Source organism: Aegilops tauschii, chromosome 7 (assembly GCF_002575655.3).
Source record: "Aegilops tauschii subsp. strangulata cultivar AL8/78 chromosome 7, Aet v6.0, whole genome shotgun sequence".
Taxonomy (NCBI): Eukaryota; Viridiplantae; Streptophyta; class Magnoliopsida; order Poales; family Poaceae; genus Aegilops; species Aegilops tauschii.
In genome coordinates, this window is record NC_053041.3 from 480,471,026 (window position 1) to 480,484,528 (window position 13,503).

The following is a 13,503-nucleotide window of genomic DNA, read 5'->3' on the forward strand; positions in this document are numbered from 1 at the left end:
TAATTTCCTTTATTTTGTACTCCGCTTAATATTTTATGTAAGGATAACTGTGTGCATCACAATGCTATAGAGGGCGACGGTTTAAGCTCCTTTCCAAAAAAACTGATAATAACGAGTAACTTTGGTCCTGAAGAAATAATCACCTACGATGGAACCATTTTTTGCTAACATGTTTGGTTTTGGTATTTTTTTTGTCATATACATTACTCTCTCTCTATCTCTCTCTTTCTCTTCCCCCCTCACACGTGCACACACACATTGGTGTGCGCCAGGTTGTTCTCGTTGAATGACTCATCCAAGGAGCTCCTGTAGCGCTTGAATCCCTAGGCGTGATACTTGTGTCACCATTATCGACAAAATCGCCGAGTCAGTGATCATTTGTCAATGCATATTCATCAAAATCCAGTAACCCCGGCTGCTCCCACGGAACCAAGCTCTAGGATTAGCTAGGGGAAGGTGCAGTTGCAGACCTACCACTCTTGAATCACATGAGATCCCCCGAGTAGGCCACTGTGACTTCTAGCCCTCCAGTTACGAGCGAGGAATGTGTGTGTGAGAGAGAGAACACATGATGGTAAAAAGGGGCATATCGCCGCTAGTTGTGCCATCTCACATCATCTTCACTTGCTTAAGGTCACACCGCAGTTGTCTCACACCATCTCTAGGTTAAGCTCGTTCAACAACGACAACTCCCATACTTACCATCACACAATATTCTATCACAAGCTTCTCCGACGCCTCCAGCCCCACCGCATGGTGATGTTAGCATTGACTGTGTCAAGTTATTCTTATTGACTTCTCCAACGACGGTGACACTCCACGTTTGTGCAAGGAACAACTCATTCCGGAGTGGTGGGCTGGAGCAGTGCGGGAACAGGATCACCATGTCGGGGTGGCGATGAAAGTGTCATGTTGTGAACCCATCTCTACCTTTGTACATAGAGGATATACACATTGACATACGTGGCCCATCTCTACATTGACTTTGTTATGTGGATATAGTCATGCCACATCACCAAAAACTTGTTTTGACCATGGTTGACCGTTGTCAAGCACCAAAATTGCATGGTACTGGCAGTTGGGTGAATGTTACAAAGAAAATCAGTTGAAGGATGAAATTTGGATTATGATAGTAGTTACGGAATGTAAAATGCACTTCTCTTTATAGAAAAGGGTAGAAAGCTATGAACAACTCACTCGCAAGAAAAGAGAGCTATGAACAACTCATTAAATATTGCTAGTTGACTTAAATGATGATAGATGGACAAATAGAGTGGATACATAAATAGTCGAGTACATGAGTTACATTGTACATGACACAAGCCATAAAGCTAAATTGAATAGGAAGCAACAAAGTGAATTGGTTACATTCTACATACATAAAGAGTTGAGTACATAGACTAGTTATGCACGACACACGAACTATAAATTAGTTCACCGTCTGAACCAAATAGCTTCCGAGATAAGTGGTCAAGGGATTTTTCATGTCATTCCGGTTGTGCTTCATAATATCTTGTAGTGACAATAGTCATTAGATCAAGTTAGTGTTTCATCTTGTGAAACTTTAACTTCTCAAAAATAGACGCAACGTGTTATTTTGTTGGTGTTGCTTATTTTTCAATAGCATCTGATGTCCTCACATGAGAATATGGGATTGCACCACACTTTCATTGAGCCAATGGATGTGCACAACATTGTGGTGTTGTTTCTTTGTTGGGTAGCGATGCCCTCTTGTACAGTTCGCTCCAATAGTGTCTTGATTTGAAGAAGAGGTGTAATCTTCCCACAAGTTTATTTTACTTATCTTACTCACCTCTCCAGATCCAAAATGTTTTCCCATTGAGATTCCCCCTTCAGCACTCTCCACCGATACATTAGGGCAAAATGTTTTTTTATGTCCAACTCTTTCTTGTATTAATCTTGATCATTCTCAACAACTCTGACCTTTGATTTCCCAATAACATATGTTATTCCCATTCGAATCATATTTGCGCTGGACTTTGTAGCTATGGTGGTGATCTGATTCCAATGGTCCGTGCATTGCATTAGTGTCATTCTTTTCACTTTACATGAATGTGTATTGTACTGTTCCGAGACTTGCTTCCAACAATGATGTGATTTCTAGATTTTCCTTCAATTGGGACAATGAAATGTTTCAACCAAGCATTTTACTGACCGTTGGTTCTCCTATTGACCACATTTTTGCTCGCAACTTCATTTGCTCATCCAAATTATCTTTACCATATTCTTAATTTCTATAATGCATCTGCAATGTGGAGCCAAGATGGGAGAATCTGACTCATCACCTCTCAGAACCACTAAATGTAGCCGCTCCAAAGAAAAACAACAAGCTAACCGATTGATAGTGGACTATCGAATTCCACCTCCATGAATTCCTTGTGGGCGATGGAGCTATTGGATGTAGTTGGGCGGTTGATGGAGTCTCTGCATGTAGCGCCTGGTAACTATATGGAGATCCTAGCCGGAAGCTCGATGGAGCTCCTGAAGGGACAAGAGTTTGTGGATAGCAAGAACGATAGCCATATGGTTGGTGGGGACAATTCATGGAAAGACAAGATGTGTAGTGTTTGTGCGTTTGGTGTGGTACATGCCATGGTATTTGTGAATCTGAATTTGGGCCTTGGTTGTTGAGTAAATCTCTCAAGGGGTAGTTCTCCATGGCTGAAGATATATCTTTTAGCTGTACGAACACACATCTACTCGTTATAAAAAGAAAAGAAGCAACAATGTTTTGAGCCAATGGCTTCCATGCTTCCTTGTTATATCTTCTTTGTCAGGTCAAGTAAATATTCTATTTTAACTGGTTGAAGCCAAACCAAGATGTTGGTTCGCTTTTCACTAGCATCAATCAATTGCATTGACCGAGTCGATTTGAATGAGGCTTTGAATCACTTTAGCCCACGCCAGAGGCGGCGCCATGCCATTTTCTATATAACGGGTGTGTCACACCATTTGCTTACCGTGGACAATGTTGTTAGTATATGTTTTTTTTTTACAAAATCTCAAGACACATGGAAGTACTCATCGAATAGACTTGAGGAGCACATCATGCAAATGCAAAGTTGAGATCAAGATTAATTTGATGCCAACATTTGGCAAAATCAAAACTTGCCAAGTTGATAACTTTTTGTGAGATTGGCAGGAAAAAAATGATAACCAGCCAATCACTAAGCAATTGGCATGCCAACTTTTGGCATCAAATCAATCATGCTCGTGCTTTAAGATTCGTGCTTGCCATGTGTTCTCATCTCTGCGGGTCTCCTCCCCGCTGTTGCCAGTTGCACGGTCGAAGGCGACCGGCGACCTCCCGGATCTCTCCCTCTCTGTTGCTGGGGCGTCTGGCTGAAGGCAACGACGGGTCAGGGGAGCTCCGGAGCAGCCGCCTCAGATCCGGCGGACCCTTGCCTGAACCCAGCCGAATCATTCGTCAGCTTTTCAATCCGATTCGGTCCTGCTCGCCCACTCCCTTAGCCGGCGGCAGCTGCGTCTTCCTCTCACCCCGTCGGCGGCTTCTCCCCTGTTCAGGTGGAGATCCGGGCTGTTGCTTCCCGGTAAGCCACCGCGGCGACGCCTCTGGCTGGGTCTGATTCGTGGTAGAGCGGCGAGATCCCGCTTCGTTCTAACCTTTCTGAATTGCTCGCGGATTCCGCTGCATGCTGCTGATCCGGTGCGGTTAATCTATGCGGACGCAGGGTTCCTGCGGAGGCGCAGGCGCCGCGCCTGCGCGCGCAGAGGCCCGGGATCGGCGGCGAGATGAAGGGCGCGTCCGTCCCTGCGGTTGTGGGCATGCCTTCGCCGCTCTTTCTTTGGCGGTTTAAGGTAGGTTAGCCTTTCAGCCACTACTTTTTCCCTCTACTATGCTGTGGAATGTATTAGCTCTAAGTGTAAGTTTCACACACCTGAGCTCTGATTTCAGATGGTCTGTGCTTGTTATACCCATCGCATACATTTATCTGCAAATACTGCAGTACTATAATGGACCTGCTCCTGAAAACGGGTGAATTAATACCCTCTTTTATGAAGAATCCTCTCGAGTTATATAATGTCGTGTTGATCATGGTTAGTATTTAGAATGCGAAGTTGAGAATGGAGAAGGGATAAACCCATCACACCAGATGATTCTATACATCTTATATATATACATATATCCATATAGCTTGTTCACACAGATACATGGTAATACCAACATGCCTGGTATTGTGGACAATTACTATTATCAAGTGCTCCATAGCCAGAACAGTAAAACGACTGAGATAAAAATTAAAAAGCATTGTCACCTTTTCTTTGAATCAAAACATGTTCAATACTACTAAAAAATCATAGCACGATCTGAACCTGTACTTTATTACTGATGTAGATAGCACAAAAATCATGGATACTTAAACATCACTGAATCATTTCGTGTTGTGCCTCTGCCGTTCTTGCCAAGAGAGTTGATTCATCTAACCGTTCAGCCCAGGTCAAGTTCACGTTTACGTGTATATACGTGTGCTAGTGCTATTGTAGATCAATCCAGGTGCTTGTGTGTTAGCTTGCTGTGCTAGCTTGCATGTACGTACAGCTCATGTGGTGATTTGATCTAGTGGTCTAAAAACCAACAAGGAGGAGAAGAGACAAGCGTGTCCGTGCGTGAGTGGCAGAGGTTATCGATTCATTGGGCTGGAACCTGGGACTGGGAGGGAGGAGATTATTCTTGGCTGGGCCGATGCTTAGTACTCCCTCCGTTCCTAAATGTAGTGAGAAGCCCACATACCAATGCATGTGCTGGCGTTATATTTTGGACAAGAAAGCCCCCAATCGATTTGTTCCAGGCCCCAGTACCCAATGCGTCAGTATACTAGAAAATTGGAGGAAAACTACCGCACCCTCCCATCATCTGGTTCAGTCCCATCCCATCTGTACGAGAGGAAATAGATAAGGGAGAGAGGTGATGCGTTGGTGGAGGGTTAGTTTGGTCTAGAACTGGGTTGGACTCAAACTACGCACTACATTGTGGAATTTTCTTAGAAAACTAATACACACTATATTTAGGAATGGAGGGAGTAGTACATTTTCTTTTACAAATTTTGGAGGGGGGGGGGGGGGGGTCGTGGCCTCCATGAGCCTCCGCCAGTGACTATGATGATAGAGCTGCTGGAGCTCTGTGTCGCACCTTGTAAATGGCCATTCAGGATTGTCATTGTCCTGTTGGAGCTGCTGCTTGGTTTCCTCGATGATTTATTATTGAATTTCCTCTTAGAGGCTCAAATACGTTTATATGTCCTTATAAAATTATATGTATATATATTAACCTGCTCCACTGTAAACTAATCAAATGTACCCAAAATATCCTGTTTTGTTGATTTCATATCTGCCTGGGTTTTATCTGTCAAATTGCTTATCAACATGTCTTTTTTTCCAGGCTATATTGTTTCTCCTGTGGGGTTTATGCTGTTGCAAGGTCAGTCTTTCTACGATCGGTCAGTGAAGTTATTTCCATGCATGAATCGATTGTGTGGTAATTGGTAATACTCTTGGGATTACAGATAGGGTGGGACTCTGTTATGAGGATGAGTGCTGATCTGCGAGATTTATTTCTGTATGAGGTTTTCTTATACTATAATCCTCTCTTCCTTGTGGTGAGTTTTTTTAGTACTGTATTTGTGTTATGCTCAAACTAAATACACAGAAAATCAAACACCTATCTTTGCATCTATGTAACTGTGCTTAGTGTTCTTATTGCAGGCACTTATGATTTGGTTATGGGGAGTGAATTTATGGGTCTTTGCACAATCATCAGTGAATTATGTAAAAGTATTTGATCTCGCGCAAACACATTTATCACACCGAGAAATTTGGAGGGTATGCCTTCTCTTGATTGCAATTGTATTTTAAAATGTTGCTTGAGTCTGGACTTGCTGAAGTTAATATTCATGTTGGGTGCATTTGAACAGACATAGCTACCAATAGGCAACATGTTCTAGTCATTCCATAGGACATTTGCTGTATATATTTCTTAAATAATTTATGTGCCCTACAGTTATTGTGACTTGTGACAGCGTCTTGAGTTTGCAAAATGTTTCCTTATCTCATTTGTGGTGAACTGTTGATGTTAACTTCCAAGACCACAACATTTCACCTAGTTGCCAATACATTTATTTTGGCAGTGCAACTACACATAGATAATACCTACTGTAGTTTCTCAAAGAACATGCCTCATTCGGATGATTATTCTAGAGAATAACATGTGCCTGTTGCATTTTCTAATGTGAGTGCTGACTGCTGAGTCCTCTTTTTGAACCTTGCTCTCTTTTCTTTAACCTATATCATGAACTTTTGTATTAGACGTGTTTTATTTTGTTGTTAGTGCATTCTCCATGTTCTTTATGTTCATATTATGCTGTATAAATTCTCATATTACTTGTATCTGACGTATATTCTGCCAAAGTAAACTTTTCTTTTTGTCTTATTGACAGTGTGCTACTTGGCTTACTTTAATTGTTCCCACAAGTATGACAGCTTACCTATACCTGTACTCACATGGGGAAGTGTCACTTGCTGCTTCTCAACCAGTGTAATATCCAGCCCATTGAATCTTTTCATTTCATGCTTTCTTCTTCTGTGCCCGAGTTCATAAGATTTTTGGCGTCTACAGTGTGCAGGAATATTATCCGTAGAGCTATAGTATTATTGACATACTAAAATTATTCTCCCACTGAGTGTGCCCGACTGGATATGCAGTGCTAACTGATATATTGGAACTTACATCCTGTCGTATTGGAAGATCTGAGTGGTAGTTTGTCCATCGTATGTTTCTTTAGCACAGCACTTCACTGCACATAGCCTACTTTTCTAAAAGTTAAATCTATTTTCCTGAATCATATAAAGCAAACGGTCCATTTAGTGCGGTTTATGTGCAAGACAGAAATTAATGTACATCTACCCTCGAAATGTTAAGCTTCATGCACTAGCCAATGCAACCAAAAGTCCGAACTGATGGAAAGGGCTAGACAATCCACTTGCATCATTAACCACTGAGATTGTAGAGCAGGATATACACTTCAACACCCCCTCTCACGTGTGAGGCGGGAAGTCAACACGTGGATAGACTCAGAGGTATGGCTCAAGAGGCCTATACATGGTGTCGGAGTACCATGTTAAGCTTCATGCACTAGCCAAAGCAACCAAAAGTTCAAACTGATGGAAAGGGCTAGGTAATCCACATATACACTTAAACAGAAAACAATGGATATACATGTATACATATTGTGTCTGCTTGTAATAGTAAAATGAATGTGAAGTTGTGCTTGATGCAAGGTCTACTTGTTCCTTCCTCAACTTGGAAATGGAAAAAATCTTGCCATGCATTCTTCGTATTCTTTAGCAACGTGTTACTTCTCAAATCTGGGGTGGTTAAATTGACGTATCTTTCTGATTCTTTGCAGGTTCTATTGTATGCTATCCTTTTGATAGTCCTCCTTTCTCCGTTTGATATGTTTTATTTATCATCACGCTTTTACTTCCTGAGGACCATGTTACGTATAGTACTTCCATTGCAAGTAAGTTGTTCAAAATGTTAGTAATGCATAGGTTTGCTTTGAGCCATCCTAGAAACAGACCATTATGTTATGGTCCATCGTGGCATTAATCTATCTGATTGTGCTTGTGGAACCAGCAGCTGTATAAAATGAAATTTAATTATTCCCCATGCCTTTATTTTGCAGGCAATTACATTCCCCGACTTCTTTTTGGCTGATATTTTTACATCCATGTCAAAGGTATCCACTTATTTATATGAAATACTGATTGTGGATTATTTTGTTTATCTTATCACTGTTGGAGATACTCTGACAAAAATGTCACTGTTGGATAGTACCACATAAGTTTAGTTTATCTATACCAATATAAAAAGACCCATTCGGGCAGATCCAATTAATCTTGGCCATCAAATCATGTCAATCCAACGACCTAGACTGCTTCAATGTCGAGCGCTCAACACGTTTAGCGTGCAGTTAATTTCATGCCAAAATAGTGATAATCACATAATAACATGCAAATAATATCCTACTTAATATCCGCATGCACTTAATACACTTCCAAATTAACGTGCATTGCACGTACACATTGACTAGTATTATATATTGTCTGTTTCTTGTATTGGCTATAATGCAGTATGTTTTGGGAGAAAATGCTATCTACGTGAAAATGTGGTGCGTGCTATTGCTAAATTTTGTAGAGAATTGTTTATAGTTTCTTGTTGTCCCATGTTGACATTTCTAGCATTTTCTCTCAATTCTTGCATTTTTTTGACAGGTGTTCTCAGATTTGGAACGTTCAGTTTGCCGCATGGTCAATCGTCAGGTTAATTTCTTTATTTCCCTATTGATATGCTCATAGTGCTAATATGCTAATGCAGTAATGCTTTGTTTGATAAGTTTTGGCTAGAATTCATCTTCTTCCTCTTTAATGTCTGTTCTTTGGTATTTTACAGGTGGCGACAATTGCTTGGTTTGAAGCTGATTCAATTTGTGGTAGCCACTCTATAGCTATTCCTCTAGTTCTTGTGCTCCCTTATTTGTGCCGTTTCTTCCAATGCATTCGACAGTACAAGGATACAAAGGAGAAAAGTTGTCTTCTGAACGGTATTTACTCAGCATACATCAGCTTTTGATTGTTCATTTTTTTACTAGGTGAACTAGGATGTTTAAAATGTTATATAAAGATTTGGGATTGTATGTGTTTATACCTGTTTATGGAAATCGTTTAACAGTAATTTTGTCCAAAATCCAGCACTGAAGTACTCGACAGCAGTCCCGGTGATTTTTTTATCGGCACTCAAGTATCATGTATTCCCTGACCAGTGGGTTAGCTTTTACCGGCCCCTCTGGCTTATTTCGGGTGTTATAAATTCGCTGTATTCCTTCTACTGGGATATAAAGCGCGATTGGGATTTGAGGTGCCTGTCTTCATAAAATTATTATCTACTCCTTCAACATGCAAACTGCTGCTAATGAGTTTTTTCTCTGACCCTGCAGCATCTTAACCAGGATTTTCATGTTCAAAAGCCCAAGCACATGGACAAGCCTTCTTTATGGGCGGAACTGGGTATAGCCTTGAATATATGTACATGGTTTGAAGTAGCCTACCTTGATATTTTTTTCATCTGTCTCGATGTGATTGCTCTACAGGTGTATTACTGGGTGTTAGGCAGCAACCTCGTTCTCCGCTGCACATGGACATACAAGCTGTCGGCGCATCTTCGGCACAACTACCTCACAGTGTTTGCGATAACAGCTTTGGAAATGCTGAGGCGGTTTCAGTGGGTTTTCTTCCGCGTTGAGAATGAGTGGAACAAGATGACGGCCAAGCAAAATTTTGAAATGTCATCCGATATGCCTTCAGAATCAGACAGGCTGCTGGAGTCTAGTAGTCACACAGTATGAATCCCAGACCATCGCGTTTTGTGACTCATTCATCACATTCTTTTCATGTGACCCTTCACAGGCTTGTAGCCGATTTTAGGTCATACGGTTCTGTTTTGTTTGTAGGGCTCAGAAGGTCAGGGATACACAACAGTAGGTTTGTAGAAAAAGCTGAAATCGTTGGCGCGGAGCATGTAATCCTCTTGAGAGGCGTCTGTTGACACATGAAACAATAAATAGTAATGCTGGGAATTTTGAGATTTTGCATCATGTGCATCCGTTTGTCGCCTTGCCATGAATTTGCCGCTTTTGGCATGTGTTCATTTTCTCCCTGTATCGCAACTATGCGACAGAACTGCAATGTGGCCATTTGCACAATGTACAAGATGATCAAGTTGCACCGAATTAATCCATGGCTCCCGAGTTGAAAAGTTGGGAATATGTCACTGAGAGATGCATTGGTATTTCTCCAAACTGTCTGAAAATTTCCCCAGAGTGAAAGGCACCCCTACGGTTGGACTAGCCAACAATTCGGCAATGCCTAGTACTACCTCCGTTTCAAAATAGATGACCCAGTTTTGTACTAACTTTGTATTAAAGTTAGTACAAAATTGAGTCATTTATTTTGACCCAGTTTTATACTAACTTTGTATTAAAGTTAGTATAAAATTGAGTCATTTATTTTGGAACGGACGGAGTATTACAGTACAGTACTAATACTATTCCAAGTCGCCAGGGTGAAGACGAAATACTCGTCAAAAGATTCTTGACCTAGCGTAAACGCTGAACCAGTGCACCGCTGGAGTGATAAGGGATGAACAATCATCGATCGCCGCGGTACCAGTACCACTAGGAGTCCGTCCAATCAGCTGCGTCGATCTGGAAGACTTTCTGACCTGCCGGTCGGACGCGATACTCCATTCTTCTAGAGTCCCAGTCGCTCCCGTCAGTCAGAAAAGGCGGCCAGTGCCAGCCTGAATCCAACTTGACGCTGCAGTCCGCGGATCCTGCCACGCTAGCTGTCCCGTCGACAGTGAAATGCATATCTCCAGTTAGTGATTTAGAGATATAGAGAAAGGAAAACCCGACGGCGAACAATATATTTTCAGGATTTTCTACTGACGCACCACCTGGTACGTCATCCACGCAGGAGCTAGCTAGAGCCTAGAGAACGAGTGCTAGGGAATATATACTTGTTCGAAGGAGGAGCGTGCATTTCAAGTGTGGAATTATTACCAGGTTGGCATCTTTCTCCCTCTCGAAGTCTATGTCTTAAGGCACACGTATATCATATACAAGTAATCAAGTATTCCACCTTTCTTTCTTTTCTATAGGGAGCTAGGGTACCAACCTAAGCTTTGTTATGAGAAAAGCTTGGCTTTATAATCTTTCAAAGTTTCCACGGGAATAATTAGCATGCCTTCCTTTTTTGGGTGAATGGAGAGAATCAGAGAAACTAAGCTGACTAGTATAATGCCCGTGCGTTGCCACGGACCAAAATAATTATATATAGAGATAGTATCGTTTAAATAAACTGTAATTCATCACGTGGATGTTGCATGCGACTTATGATTGTATTGCTATAAATATTGGTCCTTCTAATACATATTTTCTGATCCTATATATAAGCACACTGCACGAGTTCAGCGTGTATAAAAAAGACGGTGACATAAAATTCTGCAGTTAACGAAAATGCACTTCGTTTGAAGTGTATGTATCTAGATGAGTTTTCGAACTCTCTCAACATCTTAGGGAGATGAAAATGTTCTCCTCCACGCAGCCAACCCCCCCTCCCCCCACCCACCCATCGTGGTGTCGGCACACATGCAGATGTCCTCCTTTGGCTTGTATTGTTTTCAACTAGCTCGCATCCCTCCCGCGCTGGTGTATGGGGAGGCGTAGGAGCGATGCGTCATGTACAGTTTGATGTCCTCGGTGGAGGGCCGGCTAGAGGATGAGGTGCTGACGCCGTGACACGAGAGGCGGGCATCTCTAAACCGACCAAGATGCGGTGTGTTTTCGGTGTGCCTCATGTGCTCTCCGGCACCAGTGGCGTGCTTGGCTCCCACACTGGCTTCGGGAAGACTTGTTCAGTTGCTCCCTTAGTTTAGGTACTTGGACTGACTCAGACATTCATAATCAAATGGTGATAGTGCGGGGCCTATGTTTGATCTATTCAGTCCAGGTTACAAAATATTTCGTCATGTGCCTTTGCCTTGTTGGTGAAGGAAGTGAAAACAATATGGTCATACAGGGATGAATATTCTTCAATGTGGATGTTCTAGAAGATTTTGATATATGTATTGGTCAATACATGTATATACAAGTACAGAACCCACTCCATCTTCAGCTATAATATAATGTAACTGAAGTTCGACACTTCTGTGGAGATGTGATATGACAACTACACCTTTGTGGTTTGCACACTTTTTTGCTGTTTAATTTGCAAGACCTACGTCAAATTCCTCGAGAATTTAGCTTAGTCTGTTTGCCAACATGATCTATAGTCGGCTGCCTGTGCCTTGCCAATGTTCATGTAGTTATACTTGTCATGGGATTAATTTATGTAATTATCCCATTCATTGATCAATTGGTTAGATAGATAGATGGTTATTTTTCCCATTAATTTCTTAAATAAAGACTAAAACCACAAGTTCACCCTTGAAGTTGAAGTTATAATTGAATGCCGTGTGTTGCCACAATTTTTTTTAGAAATACATACATTGATCAAATATCATAGTAATTCACAACATATATGTGGCATACGGTTTTTGACTATAGACTGAGTATATGTTATGATAAGTATCGTCTAGGGGCCCATGCTCACTGTCTCCACTGGTTTGATGTCCATCATCACTTCTTCTCTGCTCTGATGTCCATAGACGACGATGGAGGTCTTGTATCCATGCTCTAGGTTCTGACGACATTAGCATAACAGTGAACTCCCATTTATGGTGCCCCCTTCGACATTCTCCCTCGTGCTCTCTTGCCCTTCCCTGTCTAGCGCCGCCTACCCGTTCACCAACATATCTATCAATTCCTCAAAAGTTCAGGGCTAACACAAAATTTTAAACATATGGTGATAACAAATTTGGCCCACGGATTGGAAGGAAGAAATGGTTCCCCCAATGACATGCTGTCCAACTCACCTAGCTCAAAGATGTGGAGAATAGATCCAAGATGTCCCAGTGCAGTTTGCTATTGAGAAATGAGATCCTTTCCTTAAACAATCCAAATGAGTCTCTATAAGGATATAATTAGAGAAATGCTACTGATGACCCATCTACACAATTGAGAGATTATGTACATAGTGTTAGTACTATGCATACGAGAATATCACAAAGATGGAAGTGTGCTTTCCTACTCCTAAACCATGAACCTGAGTGTTATAATTTGCTTCGCATTCATTCCATGGTCCTGCATGGAACCAAACATTACTCATAATCAGCTCAAAAAAACATTACTCATAATGCTTTTTCACGCAACTAAAATAAAAATTCAATGAAAAGTCCGAACAACTTCACACAAATAAAAGGACATGTTTAATGAAACAAATTCAGTGAAAAAATTGTTCTAGCTAGCGATCACATCAATATGAAATAGAAAGTATCAATCAACTTTTAAGGTGCAGAATGTCATCGTTTGTCACCCTTTGTCGTCTACTTTGAAACCCAACCTGCATACCTTCTTGAAAAAAAACTGAATAAACCGTCTAGTCCATACCCTATATCAGCTTCATCGCGCATAGTTGAATAGCGCATAGCTGAATACTGCAGCAGAACACTTGTACTAATGCCAAAAAAATGCAAGGTTCAATTGTCAGAAATCTCCCTAATGACATATTATTTATTGTTGCCGTTGCACACACTGTGAATCTTGTTCTTCCACCTGCAGTTAGATACTTAGATGAACAAACACATATCAGATTTGATTATAGAAGGGATTAATAAGAGGACATCACTAATACGTGAAAAAATGAAGGTCGTATTAGCATATTTTATCAGAAAAGATCATTGTGCAAATTAGCAAACACCTTCCGTGCATAGTGGCTAGAGAGGTGAAAATAATTGAACTATAACAT

The 13,503-nt window shown here is 41.3% G+C and overlaps 1 protein-coding gene across 2 annotated transcripts; it reads left to right on the forward strand.

Annotated features, from left to right (window-relative positions):
• The first annotated feature begins 3,275 nt into the window (after positions 1-3,275).
• LOC109752505 (uncharacterized) lies at positions 3,276-9,692 on the forward strand. Of its 2 annotated transcripts, none has more exons than XM_020311390.4 (14): positions 3,276-3,572; positions 3,714-3,840; positions 5,423-5,461; positions 5,547-5,639; positions 5,746-5,862; positions 6,477-6,572; positions 7,446-7,559; positions 7,725-7,778; positions 8,314-8,361; positions 8,492-8,642; positions 8,791-8,956; positions 9,036-9,105; positions 9,189-9,437; positions 9,549-9,692. In XM_020311390.4, exons 2-14 carry the CDS (start codon positions 3,775-3,777, stop codon positions 9,585-9,587), a joined length of 1,302 nt encoding a protein of 433 aa, XP_020166979.1. In that variant the 5' UTR covers positions 3,276-3,572; positions 3,714-3,774; the 3' UTR covers positions 9,588-9,692. The 2 variants fall into 2 exon arrangements, with proteins under 2 accessions (XP_020166979.1, XP_020166980.1); XM_020311391.4 differs by having other exon boundaries at positions 3,323-3,614.
• Positions 9,693-13,503: the final 3,811 nt, after the last annotated feature.